Here is a 14,666-nt window from a genome sequence, read left to right on the forward strand (position 1 = left end):
CAGTGAACTAAAGAAAAACAGTAACACAAACAGGGACTAAAGGGGGTCAGCCATTCAGGAGTTCACATGTGCGTAAATCCTGTGAAAGTGACAGATTTAAGTGTGTGTGTGTGTGTGTGTGTGTGTGTGTGTGTGTGTGTGTGTGTGTGTGTGTGTGTGTGTGTGTGTGTGTGTGTGTGTGTGTGTGTGTGTGTGTGTGTGTGTGTGTGTGTGTGTGTGTGTGTGTGTGTGTGTGTGACACACCATCTACAAAAGATTGGATAGGTGGTCTCTCACTCAGGAACCAATTAATATATAGGGGTTTAATGCTGTTACAGGGAAGGGGCCGGAGAGGAACCGTAGACTGGGAGAGCTGTCACTTTCTCTCTTTAGTGTTTGTGTGCGTGTATGTGTGTGTGTGTCTGTGTGTGCGTGTGCGTGTGTGTGTTCACAGGGATTATACGCACGTTATACGCAGTTTTTGGTGATGCGTTCAGTCGGGGCATGTGCAGTGGGGAGCAGTGAGCGTCAACCCGGCCATTCAGCGGCATAATCGGCGCAACAGCAGAAGACGCGGACAGTTTTTGGAGACGCGCTCTCTCCGTGCGCACCGCGGGATTTCAACGGTTTGTGCGCTTTGAGGGATTTGAGCAAATTTCTTTCAACGTGCGTCTCTTTATTGGTGCAGACGAGTGACAGTCAAAAGATGCGCCCCGCTGAACAAAGGATTTAGGGGTAAAACCACCAGGATTCACGGTTTTTTTTAAAAATCCTGACACCCCGGCTCTTCTTTCTGGATCCGTCGGGACTCTGTGCCCATTCTGTTCCTGGAGACAACGGGGCTGAACCACTGGTGTCAAACCTGGAGAAGAAGACGGAGGAACCTTCTGGGCTCATCGCGTACATGTGGATGAAGAAACACGCCGTGAACGGGGCTGACTCCGAAATGTGACATTTTGACTCTCCAGTCGTGACTACTTCGCATCTGCCCTCCTTTATCTATTGGAATTGTTTACATCGACTTGAGGTACATGCTGCTCACCACGTAGCTCACACGATAGTGATCGATGGGAAAGGAGGGTAGGGGGGTGTGATCTCCTTGTGGAAATGTTTGCGCGTGATATTTACGCAGTGGGTACAACTGTTGGGTTTATTACAACATGTCGGTGATTAGAATGCACCTCTGTGTTTGCATTGTAATGGGGATTATTATAATCTGGTGTCTGTTGCGTCAGTGGTTTCTCCTGGAGAAAGGCGATGTCGATGCAGCAAATGCAAAGGTGTGTGAAGCAGAGGGGAGTGTAGATAGAGGCAGGGGCGATCCTACACTGTGGGTGGACACAGGCAAGGAGACGTCGTGATTACACACACACACACACACACACACACACACACACACACACACACACACACACACACACACACACACACACACACACACACACACACACACACACACACACACACACACACACACACATACACACAGAGATACACATCTAACTATGGAACAAAGAATGAGCCACATGTCAACAGAAAAAGAGGGTTTGGGGATGTTGGTAGTGCTTTCACTGGAGGTCAGTAGTTGTTTGTTGCAATACAGGCCAGTATGTGATGATGTGGGGGGGGGGGGGGGGGGGCTTTCCAAAATTGTTCTGGCAGGGCCCCATAACAGTCTGCCTCTCCTGACGGTTTTCCCAGGCCTGTTTTAGAAATCCATCCTCACAAGAAACATGTGATTAAATCCGTGTTAAGTTTAATTAAAGCCATTGATGTGGATTCTAATGATTGGCGGGGGCACCTCGTTCTCACCGTGATAAATAGGTTCTGACTCTCAGCTGTTTCTCCATTTTCAGCCCACAAATTAGTTTAGCTGAAGATTGTGGAGAGGTTAGATGTCATTCTTTATTTTTGAGTCTCTCTGTCTCTCTCTCTCTCTCTCTCTCTCTCTCTCTCTCTCTCTCTCTCTCTCTCTCTCTCACACACACACAAATACACACACACACACACACATCTCCGTAACAATGGTCCTACTTCTGCTCTCAAACAAACACACGGTTCTGGAACCCCCTAGGGACCCTCCCGTGTGGTCTTATTGTTAAGGTGGGGGGTGGAAAAATAAAAATAAAGAGCATTATGTAAATGTGTGTGTTTGCATTGCATTGGTCCTGAGGTCAGCGGACACTGGGGGTCCCCTTTAGGAGCTGTGTGGCCCTCCGACTGGCTTCAGGGCCCTGAACGCAGCTCAGACAGAAATTACATTTAAAGACTCACCAGAGTGCAATTAGACAAAAGAAGTTGGGGAGTGGAAGTCAATGTATTGATTGATCTGTGCTGATGAATATGGATGATATGTGAGCCTCTGGCGGTGCAGTATTTGTGTCCACAGAAAGCTCCCGGACCTATTTTAGTGTTCAGTTTTCCATCATTAATCAATATTCAGGAGGATGGAGCTGTTTATTCTCAGGCTGGGCTTTCATCACTTACTTAGCTTCCTCATGGGAAAACAGGATGCCTCAGTATCTCTTCGGGATTGATGCCACGCGTGCGTGTGTGAGTGTGCATGTGTGTGTGTGTGTGTGTCAGCACGCTTTTTTACCTTCATAAGACGCAGCTGAGCCCATGAGCCGCATGGACTGCAGTTACATGAAAACTTCCCTGCTTCTTCTTGCATGTGCATTGGAGCTCATGCACCCTCCCCACCCACCCCCACCCATCCACCCTTCCACTCTTCCACCCACAGGCTCCAGGCAAAAGTCTTGCTCTAGTTCTTTCCCCTGCACATCCGTCTGTTCCTTCTTCCTCCTCCTCCTCCTCCTCTGATCACTATCATCACATTCTCTACCCAGGTTGCTTTGGGCTCCTGTGATTCCCCACATCTCCCCCATCCTGCTGTGAGGTCTCCTCACCTCAGGATGACAAAAGATGCTTATTGGTGTCACATTCGAAGCGTGACTCCAGAGGTCTGTGGCTCTGCTTTTCCATAGAGTTTGGATGCCTTTACATCCAACCCAGCAGCTCCCTTTTTTCTTTGTTTTTGCTGGAAGAAGAGGAAGAAGAAGAAAGGGTGGGGGGGTGGGGGGTAAAGGGAGGAATGTAAGCCACTGGCGCTGTTAATTGTGAAGTCAATTAGCATATGGTCTTGTTGTGAGCCTAGTCACATGGTAATGAGGCTTAATTAGAATGGCTAGAGGTGTCTGAGGATGCTGGGGAAAATATCTCCACGTACTTCATGCACCCAGTCTGACGAATGGACTTCTTCTGTTTTCCATTTAAACTATGAACTCACAAAATCTCTTTTTAGCTTTAAGTCACATGATAATTCTGACAAAAAGTTGACACAGTTAGTTAATAGGGTAAAAATTAAGAAACAGTAACATTTAATATCCAGTAGATCAAGTGCACCGACATGATGATGTTCTGTAAAACTGCTTCTCTTTCAAGTTCATGACCAAATGGGAAGATTTTTATCATGTTGAGCAGTTTGTTTTAGGCTGAACATCTACTTCATCTCTCCACAAATTTCTTCTCCCACTTTCCACTTTCTTCCTGTATATCTGCCACCACCAGCTGTGTTCTGACATCACTCCAAAAGCTTACAGATGTGTGGAGGTTTGAAGCAGAACGAATCAGAATTAGACCGTGCGGTGCAATTTATGATTACTCTGAGTTTTACTTGTAGTAGTAAGTCTGATGAGTGTAATTTGACCCTTTTGTGTAAAGTAATTCTGACTGTAAGTCTATCCTTATTGTAAGTGTTTTAAAGCTGTTATTATATACACAGGCCACTTGTATTGAAGGTTCAGTTAGAGCACTTCTCTTTAGCTGGAATTTTGTGTTTGCCTATTTCAGGGAAGATATCTTTCTAAAAATGTTTTGTTTTATAAATAGGGTCATGCTTTTACAATTTTCTGTATTTGAGGTTTTGTGAATCAACTAACTGGAAAGACCATCTCTCAACATCACAAGTTTGTGGATCATATAACAACCATGTGTCCTTTCAGAGTGTTTTCATGGTGCCGGATGAATGACACCAGAAACGTAAATGTAGAGGAAGCAAGAAAGATTTGAGAATCACAGAGACTCATTAATCACAGGAGAAGAAAAGAATTACCTTTAGCTACAAGGTAATACCTTCGTCACTGTTTGTTCGTTTCCATGGTGATTAGAAATCATCTGGTTGTGCTGTCTGGTATTATTATTGGAGTTTATTGTACAGAACGTCTCAATAGAATTCCTCATCCCTCTCTAATCTAAATGCATTCATGTTGCGTATTTAACACCAGTGTAATGAGAAACATGCTTCATACTTGCCGCATTCGGTTGTGTGATGGTGTGATGTCTTCGCATCAAATGCATAATACATGTCACCCAGCAGAATGTTATCATTAACATGAAAATACAGCCAGCACTCGAGGACATCGTGACATCCTGCATGGATCAATGTGACTGACGTGTGCAGCGTTTGTGCATGTAAAACCCCAAAGCACGACTAAGCTGGACCTCTAGTGTCAGCAATCTGTTTGGGCACTAAAGAGGATGAGGATGCTCCGAGAAACAGCAGTCATGAAACTGAACTGGAAGGAGTCAGATACTTCCCCTTGTTACATAAGACGCACAGTAAAAAAAAAAAAAGGCAAATGGGGGGAGGGAAACGGGGTGGAGGAAGTGTCACAGGGAAGGAAGAAGAAGTCAAAATGGTAGGGAGGGCATGTTTGGAAATGAAACACTGGAGATGAAAATGTGGAGTAAATGTGGAGGACAGGAGATGTGCGAGGCGCATCTTTCGTAGCGTATCCTCAAACGAAGCAGATGAGATCACTCCAGCTGCTCTGGAGGAGAGGTGGCATTGAAAGCCGACGGAATAGAGCATTTTAAATGGAGGGGAGGACAGAAATGGCTGCATGGAGCGGGAGTGACAGAGCAAGAAACATGACTAGAAGGATGGGAGGGAGGGGAGGATGAGACGGAGGCAGCATCCTCTGCTTCATCAAGCGGAAGGCCAGGGGCTGGCTCTCTCTCCCTCTCCCTCTCTCTCTCTCCCTCTCTCTCTCTCTCTCTCTCTCTCTCTCTCTCTCTCTCTCTCTCTCTATCTCTCTCTCTCTCTCTCTCTCTCTCTCTCTCTCTCTCTCTCTCTCTCTCCATCTCATCTCTCTCTCTCTCTCTCTCTCCATCTCTCTCTCTCTCACACACACATAAGTGTGTGACGTGTGTTGTGGATCTGTGTGTTAATGCGCTGCACGTCGTGTATTTTTGCACAAGTATTGGTGATTTTGCCCATTTATACGCACCCCTTCAGCTTTCAGTCGACCAGTCTGCCAAATCTCAATCGTAAAAAACAGCCAGAGCAACCATCTGTGAGATGAGGAGTGACTGGGTGAGAGGCTGAGTGACTCACTACACCATGTCTTCTTGTTGTGACTGTATGGTTTCACAAAAAGTAACAAAAGAAGGTAGTAATGGAAGCGAAGAAAAAAAGAAGAAGCTTAAAGCACTACAGGAGAGGAGCTGTCGGCTGTGTGTTTTTTTTGTCGTTGTTGTGGTGACTCATCCTGAGCGCCTAATGATGTTAATGTAGCGCGGTAATACTCAGCGATTGCTGTGACAAGGAGGGATCTGAGGCGGCAGGAAACAACAGGAGGAAAAAGTGTCAGGAAACAAAAGGAATCTTAGTAATGAGGAGGTGTGAGGAGTGATTTTACGTGTGTAACGCTCTTGAAAAAGATCTAAATAAAGGAATGTGCACAACACACACTCACACAGAGGTTAAAGGGAATTGATGGTAAGCTACTACAACACAGAGCCGAGCAGAGAGGATTTGTGAAACATACAGTAAGAGGAAGCTGTGGATGAGCATGGCAGCGTAGGAATTTTACCCAAAGCACCAGATACACCACAAACCTCCTCGTGAGGGAGTCCTGATAAAGTCCTGATAAAGAAATGTCTTTGATTAACCACATTAATCATAACTATAACCAATAGCTCCACAGATTAACCCAAAAATTTGTTGATTTGTCTGATCAATGGCCCACATTGAAAAGAGGAATTGGGTCATTCAGAAACTGGAATCAGGAAGTTTTGGTCATTTTTGATTTAGAATTGATTTTAAACAACACTTTGCTATAAATGGACAAATTCATAAATGCATTAATCATTTAATCTCTTACTCCTCAATCTAAGGAATGGATTTTATTTGTATTGGGGTTTTAATCTTTCATGTGTTTTGTTATGTGTGTAGAACCTAATTTTTTTGACAAGCTAGTGAGAAACCTGCAGAATGAATGGGAGTAAGAGGTCTGAGATGTCCAGCTGAAATGGTCCGGAGAGCAAATACAAAGCGGAAAAATAACTAGAAAATTCACAGACTGAAACGAAGAGAGCACTTGACCAAAGGTATAAAAAAATCTGTAAAAACTGTCCACCAGACTCCCTCAGACACCATTCTCTGTTTACCTGGTTAAAAAAAAAAAACTGAGGGGATCTAGTGGTCTGTCTTTTTCTCACCGTCTACCCACTTAATCACTGTGTGCAGTATTTAAACCTACAACTCTCCCTGAAGGCTCGGCTGTGTGTGTGTTTCTCCTTCACTTACTGGCAAGGAGAGAAAATGAAGCTCAGAATATCCAGTGTCCTTTAGATGGTATGTAAATAATGCAGTCCAGGCTATTTGAAGACACCAGAGGAATCCTTAATGTCCAAACTCCAGTGAGACTCAAAGCGTCTGACATAAACAGGAGTGTATTTCAAAGTGTATCTTCAAGTATGGAGAGTTTTCTAGAAGTGTGTGTGTGTGTGTGTGTGTTCTTTGTGAGAGCAGATTGTTTGACACACAAATCTATGACCTGGCTTGGAAAGAATTTACGAAAGCTTAGTGACGTAATGGAGCGACGGTCGACGGCAACCTGATAAAAGGAACCTTTCATAAAGCGCCGTCTGTGTCAGGTGGAACAACAGCGCCGATCATTCAGTGGAGACATAAATAAAACCTCGGCTGATGTGTGTTTGTGTGTGTGTGTGTGGATGTGTGTGTGAGAGAGAGATGTGTTGAATCAGGGAAAAGGCAGACAGATATTTCAAACACTGAATGCTGCCATGTTTTTTCCCTCCTGGGCACCAGTATATCTATGTTCTTGGTGTAAAATGTTTTGTACTGTCTCATTCCTGGTAAGATGCCCTTAGATTGCGTGATAGTGAGCAGAAGTGCTTGTACAAACACAATTTTCCATCTTGATATTTGTGTTTTGTCATAAAAAATATGGATGATGATGTCACAGCTATCTGGGCAGGACTGGACAAATAAAACAAATGTGGGTGTTTTCCATCATGTCTTGTTTGAGCTTGTTTGCCAGAAATGAACCCTTGAAGCCTTAAAAAAAGGTGTTTTTTTGTGTATTTGTGTATCAGGCCTCAGTCAGAGACCTTCCATGAACGTACGTCCTTTGTTTCCTTTCTACGACAGCAGTATTTGACTGTACCATCAGGAGCAGATGATAACAGAAGGAATAACTGATCTGAAGTCAACTCTGTTGCCTTTGAAACATTTATAAATAGAATGACTCACACTCTCCTGTTTTCCTCTCTTTTGCTGTTTCTGTTCCTCTTTCTCCATCCTTCCTCTCGTCGTCTTGGTTTCTCAGCGATGCCGTTCCTCCCGGTCCTCCTCCTCCTGCTGCTGACCGTTCCTCACCACGCCACCAGCCAAGATTCCGACGAGTCCGAGGATCTCCCGAGAGGCTGCGGCTGGGGCTTTGGGCGCCCCTACACCCTCCTCTGCGACCTGGACTCCATATGGGGAGTAGCCGTCGAATCGGTTGCCGCCGGCGGCGTGCTGACCGCCGTCTTGCTCGCCCTGGTCCTGCTGTGCGGTTTACGCCACATCAGCGAGGCGGAGAAGCGGAGCGGCGTGGGTCCCCTCCTCCTGCTGCTCCTCGGCGTCCTGGGCTTGTTCAGCCTGAGCTTTGCTTACCTGATCGAACAGGACGAGTCTTTGTGCTTGCTCCGCCGGGCCCTGTGGGGGCTTCTGTTTGCCGTCTGCTTCTCCTGCTTGCTGGTGCAGGGCGTCCGTCTGCGCAGGCTGGGCCGCGAACGCCGCAGCCCCGGCGGCTGCGCCCTGACCGGCCTGGCATTGGGCTTGAGTGCGGTGCAGGGCATCATCGCCGCTGAGTGGCTTCTCCTGACCGTGCTGAGGGAGGGCCGCGCCGCCTGTCAGTACCTGCCGCTGGACTTCTCTCTGGCCTGCAGCTACGTGCTAGCTCTGCTAATAGCCGCGCTGACCGCCGGCTCCCTGGCTCTATGTGGGAAAACTCGCCAGTGGCGCCCCAATGCCATCTGGCTGCTGGTGACCTGCCTCCTGTCGGTGCTGCTGTGGGTGGCTTGGGTAGGATTTTATCTCTACGGCAACGAATGGCTGGGAAGGTCCCCGGACTGGAACGACCCGGCGCTGGCCATCGCTTTAGTGGCTCAGGGGTGGCTGCTGCTGATCTTCCACGCTATTCCCGAAACCCACATCTGTCTAAAACCCCCGCCGCAGCCCACCGCCCCGGATTACTTCGACACATCCCAGAATTCCACGCGCATGAGGGAGACCAGCTTCGACGAAGACATCCCACTCTCTCACAGGCAGTTCGTGGAGAACCAGGGCTACGGTTACAGCGACGAGAACACCGCAGGTACAATCCAATATCTCACAGCAGACAGGCTGAATATGTGCTGACAGACTGTAGGTGGAATGTGGGCCAAAGTGAGTCAGTGAACACCACGACAGATTTTTGTTTGTGCAACTAGAAATAAAAGCACAGAAGGAAATTCTGCATAATTACAAAGCTGTCTCCCGTCTCCTTCACGGGAGACAGTGATGAGTTAGTTGTCTTCATCCTCCTCTTCGTCCGTCTCACGCCAGGCTTGAGGACCGGCAGCAGCGCCGGGCAACACAACAGCAACACCGGCGCCAGACCCAGCGCACCTTTCCGCAGCAACGTCTACCAGCCCACCGAGATGACCATGATCCTGAACGGGGGAGCGGTGAGTACATCCGCCCAGTCACAGGTACACCCCCCCCCGCTTACACGCCGCTCTCGCTCACCAACACCACGCCGACTGCATGCACATCTGTGCGTTCCTCGACCATCCGCCATTGCACAAGAATGAGGGAGAATTGTGAGTGTGTGTGCATTATTATTTTGCAGGGGTTTAGCGATGATGTGTTGTGTATTATGGGCACATGCATGGACAGTTTGTCACAAATGCTCCTTCATCTGACATTGATTTAGGTTAGGGTGGGTGTCAGGGAGCATCCATATGCCCCAGTGTGAGTAAATAAATCTGTCCAGTGGGTGACGTGACTTTCTGCTGGTCTGTCGCTCTCTTCATTACGCAGGATTAATGGCTGACACAGACTGTCATGAATTAAATACAACTCACAACAACCAACCTCACACCCCTCCAGAGGTTAAGATGCTGAAGCACATATTCTCTACATGCATAAAGATCATCTGTAGTCAGCTTTTCCACATACTGCAGATAGGTGCACTTATGCATATATATATATATATATATATATATATATATATATATATATATATATATATATATATATATATATATATATATATATATATATATATATATATATATATATATATATTCCAACAGTTCCCTCCATCCATCCTCTTCTTTCATTTTATACATATTTGTGAACATTTCCAAAGGGCTCCCATGTGTGGAGGAAATGAAAAAGATGTCTACACACAAGATAAAGGATAAAAATAAAGTACATTAAAAAACATACATGACGATGTATTTAATGAACCGATGAACCATCGATGGGTACAACTTCATCTTTTGCTGCTTTTTATCCACCAAAAAAAATAATCACAACCTCCTCTACCGGAGCCCTTCTAGGAACAGCCTGCCCACTTCCTAATTAGCAAAAAAAAAAAGGAAGAAACTCGAATTATTGCATTGAATTTGATGGTAAGATGCGGGTAAGGTCTGTTCCACCTTTATGAAGCTTAATAGATAAATGCTGCTAGCCTTAAAGTCAAGGACGTCTAAAAGAAGCCATCGGAGGGTTTATATTAAATTGAAAGATAAGGGCTTATTTGATGATTTTTTAATTTTTTTACATAAGCATGAGTAAAAGGTATAAATGGCGTAAATGCATCTGATGCTGGCATGTGTGTAAAACGCATGTGTGGGTGTGTGATGCTCGTACACGATGCTCATTTACAACATCTCTTTCCACAGGTACCCTCCGCCCCTCCCACTTACACAGGGAGACAGCTGTGGTGAGCGAGAGGTTCGGAAAGAAGACGTGTGGTAGAAAAATGAGGAGAAGAGGAGGAGGATGGAGAGGGTGAGAAGGGAGGGGGTCCAGGAAGGAGACAAATGGGAATCAAAACATGGATGCCCACTTGGGCCTTTTCGCTCTGTACAGACTTTAACACCGACTGTGTGCCAATCAACCATAGTATAAGTGTGTGTGAGTGTGTGAGTGAGTGATGGTGGGTATGGAGGACAGAGCTAAAGCTCTTCTAGCACACAAAACCCTACAGAAGAGTTGAAAAAGAGGACCAGAAAGTGTAAGAGTAGAACAAAACACACTGTCTCTGATCTGAAAAAATACCAATATGCCGTATTCTTCCTCGTAGCTTGATTTACGCCCTGCAGCACTGAAGCGTCCTTGAAAACTGTGAAATATATCATCCTGTGTCCTTCTGCTTTTCACAATGCTGACTCTTGAGAAACATTTGGCTCTGTCCTCCATCCATCCATTCATCCATCCATTCATCCATCCGTGGTGTAGGTGAAAGACAGAGCACATGGGCAGCTGTAGAGCCTGAGCACCACCCTCATAGAAAGTTTGTGTGTGGAGTATATGAGAGGAAATGAAGTGTGAGTGTGTTCCCTGCACCTCGACTCCACCGCTCCGATGAACTGCCCCACCAAGACTGTTACCCCTCAGCCTCACCATTGAATGAGTGTCCTTCGTCCCTCTCCATCATTTCCTGGCACCATCTGTGAATAGAACACGACATCCTTCCAACCTGCGTGGACGCAACGGACTCAAATACGAAGCAAACTGTGAAGACTGAGTCAAGGTCGGACAAAAGATGTTCCTGGTCATCATGCACACAAAAACACAGCCCACAAATATACACACACATCTGCAGACACACACACACACACACACACACACACACGCATACTCCCCGGAGTAAATGTATTCTGATTGGATGAGCGGGGCGTCACTCATCAGTGGGGATAAATCTAGGTCAGACTGCTGTGCTGCTGCTCTCCCCGCATCTCCGGTGGCCACTGGCGCTTCCAAACCGCCAGGAGAAACTGTCACTTTATATCAGCAGGAAACGGAGCGACGAGACAAAACGGCCTGCTGTTCTTTGTTCCTCTGTCCATATTTATGTGTGTGTTGGGATTTTTATGAGTGTTGGGCGATGAAATTCAAAGATAAAGAGTTTTTATCTGGTCCTGAAAAATTCCTCCATGTGAGTTACCAGAGAGGAAGCAAAACCAGAGGAATAGCAGGGATGCAGATAGAGTTGAAGAAGTGTGAGTGACTATGGAGGTGTGTGAGGAGATATCCTAGAGCCTTAGAGAGATGAGATTTACAGTGAAAAGGTAGAATGAAGGAGATCAAATGGAGAAACGGGGAGGAAAGAGATAACCAGAGGAGGGGGAATCTTAGTGACGGTGAAATCCCTTCGCTTTTAGTCCGTTTGATCCGTGTGAGAAAAATGGCACCCTGATCAGTGTGTGTGTTTGTGTGCGATGTGGATGTCTTCTTCATTGGGTGAAGCGCTTCATCCTCTTCACCTTCCTCCTGCCTCTCTGTGGTCGTCCATAACTCAAGTCCCAGTGCCAAGAAGGACTCTGGTTTCACTGGAGTCTCCGTTTCACGCCCTTTCCCTTCATGGTGATACCAGCTCTCTCTTCACCAGAGATGCTGTGTACATAGTAGTGCTGTAAAGCTTTGCTTGCTCGTTCAATTTGTTGGCTGACTTTAGACACCAGTGTCATAATGTCTGACTACTGCAACCTGTTTGTTTTCTTTTTTTATCTGAGGATTTTTTTATTTTTTTTATGGCTTGCTTTGTGTTCATATATTTGCTTATTGCTACATTATGCTTTTACTTTTCAATCGCTGGTGTCTTTTATTTTTTTGAAACTAGTATTTTGGAACTGTATTGCCAACACTAGATATATTTTTATTTGTTTTTATTTTTGCTTGATTAATGTTTCAAGATATCTTATGAGCTGACATTTTTTTGGGGGGGTTGGGGGTTACGTCAGTTGCGCCCCTCGTGCAGTATTCTCTCTCACGACAGTGGTCCGCTCTGTGCTGTCTATTCTGAAACAGTTGTTAACAGGGGATACACACATAATTATTTAATTTTTTTAAGTAAAATTGCAACGGCTGTGAGTAACTAAAGGCACATCAAGCAGTAAGCAACTTTTAATCTGTTATTCTCTAGAACTATATTTATGAAATACAGAACAAGGAGCAATGAAGAAAACGATCTCCAAGCCTACCGACCCCTGGATTCTGGCCTGGAGGGGGGGAAAATCCCTGCTTTAGGAAAGACTAAGGGACAACCCTTGACTGCTGCTCTATGTTGGTGTCTTAACCACTGGTTATACTAAAATTGGACTCGTCCCAGCAAATCCAAAAGAGCGTTCTGCTATGTCAGGCTCTTTTTTTATGCCGACTCTGGTCAGAAACAGGTTACAGAACCGTGCATCATAGCCTCTTCAGAGAAGCTGTCAGCAGTAATAAGGCAAAGCTTCTTGAGTTGCAGCGCTCAGAGGGGAGGGGGGAGGTTTCAGTTCTTGTAATGAATGGAAAAAAAAAAACCAATAACATGTGACTTTGTAGATTTTGCACTCGTCAACTACCTATCTGTGCATGCTTATCACCATTTCTACATGTAAGACCTTTCTCAGACATACTTTTGAATACTTATGTAAGGGTCATGTGACAGCAATCATAATTTTCAGTGTAAATCAGATGACACATTTAATGTCTGTGCTTTCTTATACATAAAAGGGAGCTGGCTCTTGAGGATAAAAGAGAGTAAAGAAGGGGTGGGGGGGGGTGGTCCAAAATAGTGTGATTCCTCAAAAAGGAACAGAATGCCATCATGACTGGACCTAATAATAACTTCCTCTGTTAGCTGGAAGCCTTGAGGGGGGAAAAAAGAGAACATTCTGACTGATATCGTCTCTGTGTTGAAAATCAAATAAACTGTGGTGAAATTTGCACAAAACTTCTAAATGTTGTTTGTCACCCTGGGCAGTCCACTGAACACCCATCCTCCTGGGTCTGACGTCCTCGCCTGTCCTCTACTGATCTGTCTTACCATCAGACCGTTCCAGCGGGGGCTGCTGACGGGGCCGATATTGGTTTTCACAGCTGTGACTGTTCGGTGACGCAGCATGCCTCTGTATAGAACTTAATTCCCCTGATTAGAAAAATAAAAAACAGTTAACTCTCTTGTTTCTGTAACTGAATCAGGAAAAAAAAGTTCAATAAAGGTGTCATGTTTGTAGTTAAGTTTAAATTGGATTTTGTGGGTTTTTTTGCAAGCACATACGTCTTTTTCATTTTTTTTATGTTGATATGGATAGAAGAAGAAGAAGAAGTACACTTTATATATTGATATTGATATTTATTGTAATTTTACAACTGAACTTAAAGTTAAACTTAGTACAAAGCCAACAACCAGGGAAGAAAGATAAAATGTATGATAAATAGAGAATAATTAAAGATTTTAGATAGAGCCAGGCTATACTGTATTTTACACTTTCAGTCTGAAGCTAAGCTAATCAGCTCCATTTAGCTTAGGGATATTGGAGTTATATTATTTCTCTCAACTAACCATCACTAAGAAACAGTATAAAAAGTCCTATTCTTGACATAACTGCATGAAATGATAACATGAAAACAATATGAATGTGAACTGAAATGGGTCTCTGTGCTGCCACATTATTACCTCCCGCTTCAAAGCGGTGATGTAATTGTCAGTGTTCGTGTGTTTGTCCGTTTGTTAGTATGTCCACCAAATATGTTCGCAACCATTGCAGGTAGAAAGATGAAACAAAAAGCAGATTACTCGGGCAGCGAAGGGGATGAAAATGACCTTGAGAAAACTAGGTCAAGGTCAAATTTCAACTTTTGTATACTCAGGAACCGGATTAGAAAGACGAGGGAGAAGGCCAGTGTGAGTAAGACCATAGCTGAGTAAGATCAAAGCTATGCACTAGTTTTGATCTATGGTCAAAGCTAGTGCATAGCTGTGACCTACCCTGAAAGGTCAAAGCCATGCACATGTCAGGTACTACTTTTAGGGTACCCTGACCTACCTTACGCCGGATGTTGCAGTCTCTGACTGCCTTGTTGCTTTTGGTTCAGACTCTCAGCTCACAAAATGTCATTTTCAATTGCAGCAAACATTCAAAAGTCCTTGAACACAACTTGTTTCCCACTAAACAGTGCACAGGCACATTCACCAATAGCTAGTGAGCAAGGTGGAGCATTAAACAACTCAAAAAAGTGAAAACACAGCCGATAATGTGTTTAAAACCTGTGTCCACTGATCCAATGAGCTCATATACTTTTGTCCTATTTGGTGGTCGTGTCTTAAAATCGGTGTCAAATACAAATAAATTCT

The 14,666-nt window shown here is 44.9% G+C and overlaps 1 protein-coding gene across 1 annotated transcript; it reads left to right on the forward strand.

Moving 5' to 3' along the window:
• The first annotated feature begins 234 nt into the window (after window positions 1–234).
• Window positions 235–13,544, forward strand: gprc5ba (G protein-coupled receptor, class C, group 5, member Ba). The gene is made up of 4 exons (XM_068337528.1): window positions 235–1,006; window positions 7,617–8,648; window positions 8,879–9,000; window positions 10,225–13,544. Exons 2-4 carry the CDS (start codon window positions 7,619–7,621, stop codon window positions 10,267–10,269), a joined length of 1,197 nt encoding a protein of 398 aa, XP_068193629.1. The 5' UTR covers window positions 235–1,006; window positions 7,617–7,618; the 3' UTR covers window positions 10,270–13,544.
• The last annotated feature ends 1,122 nt before the right edge of the window (window positions 13,545–14,666 follow it).

This window comes from Antennarius striatus, chromosome 16 (assembly GCF_040054535.1).
Source record: "Antennarius striatus isolate MH-2024 chromosome 16, ASM4005453v1, whole genome shotgun sequence".
In the NCBI taxonomy this organism is placed as follows: Eukaryota; Metazoa; Chordata; class Actinopteri; order Lophiiformes; family Antennariidae; genus Antennarius; species Antennarius striatus.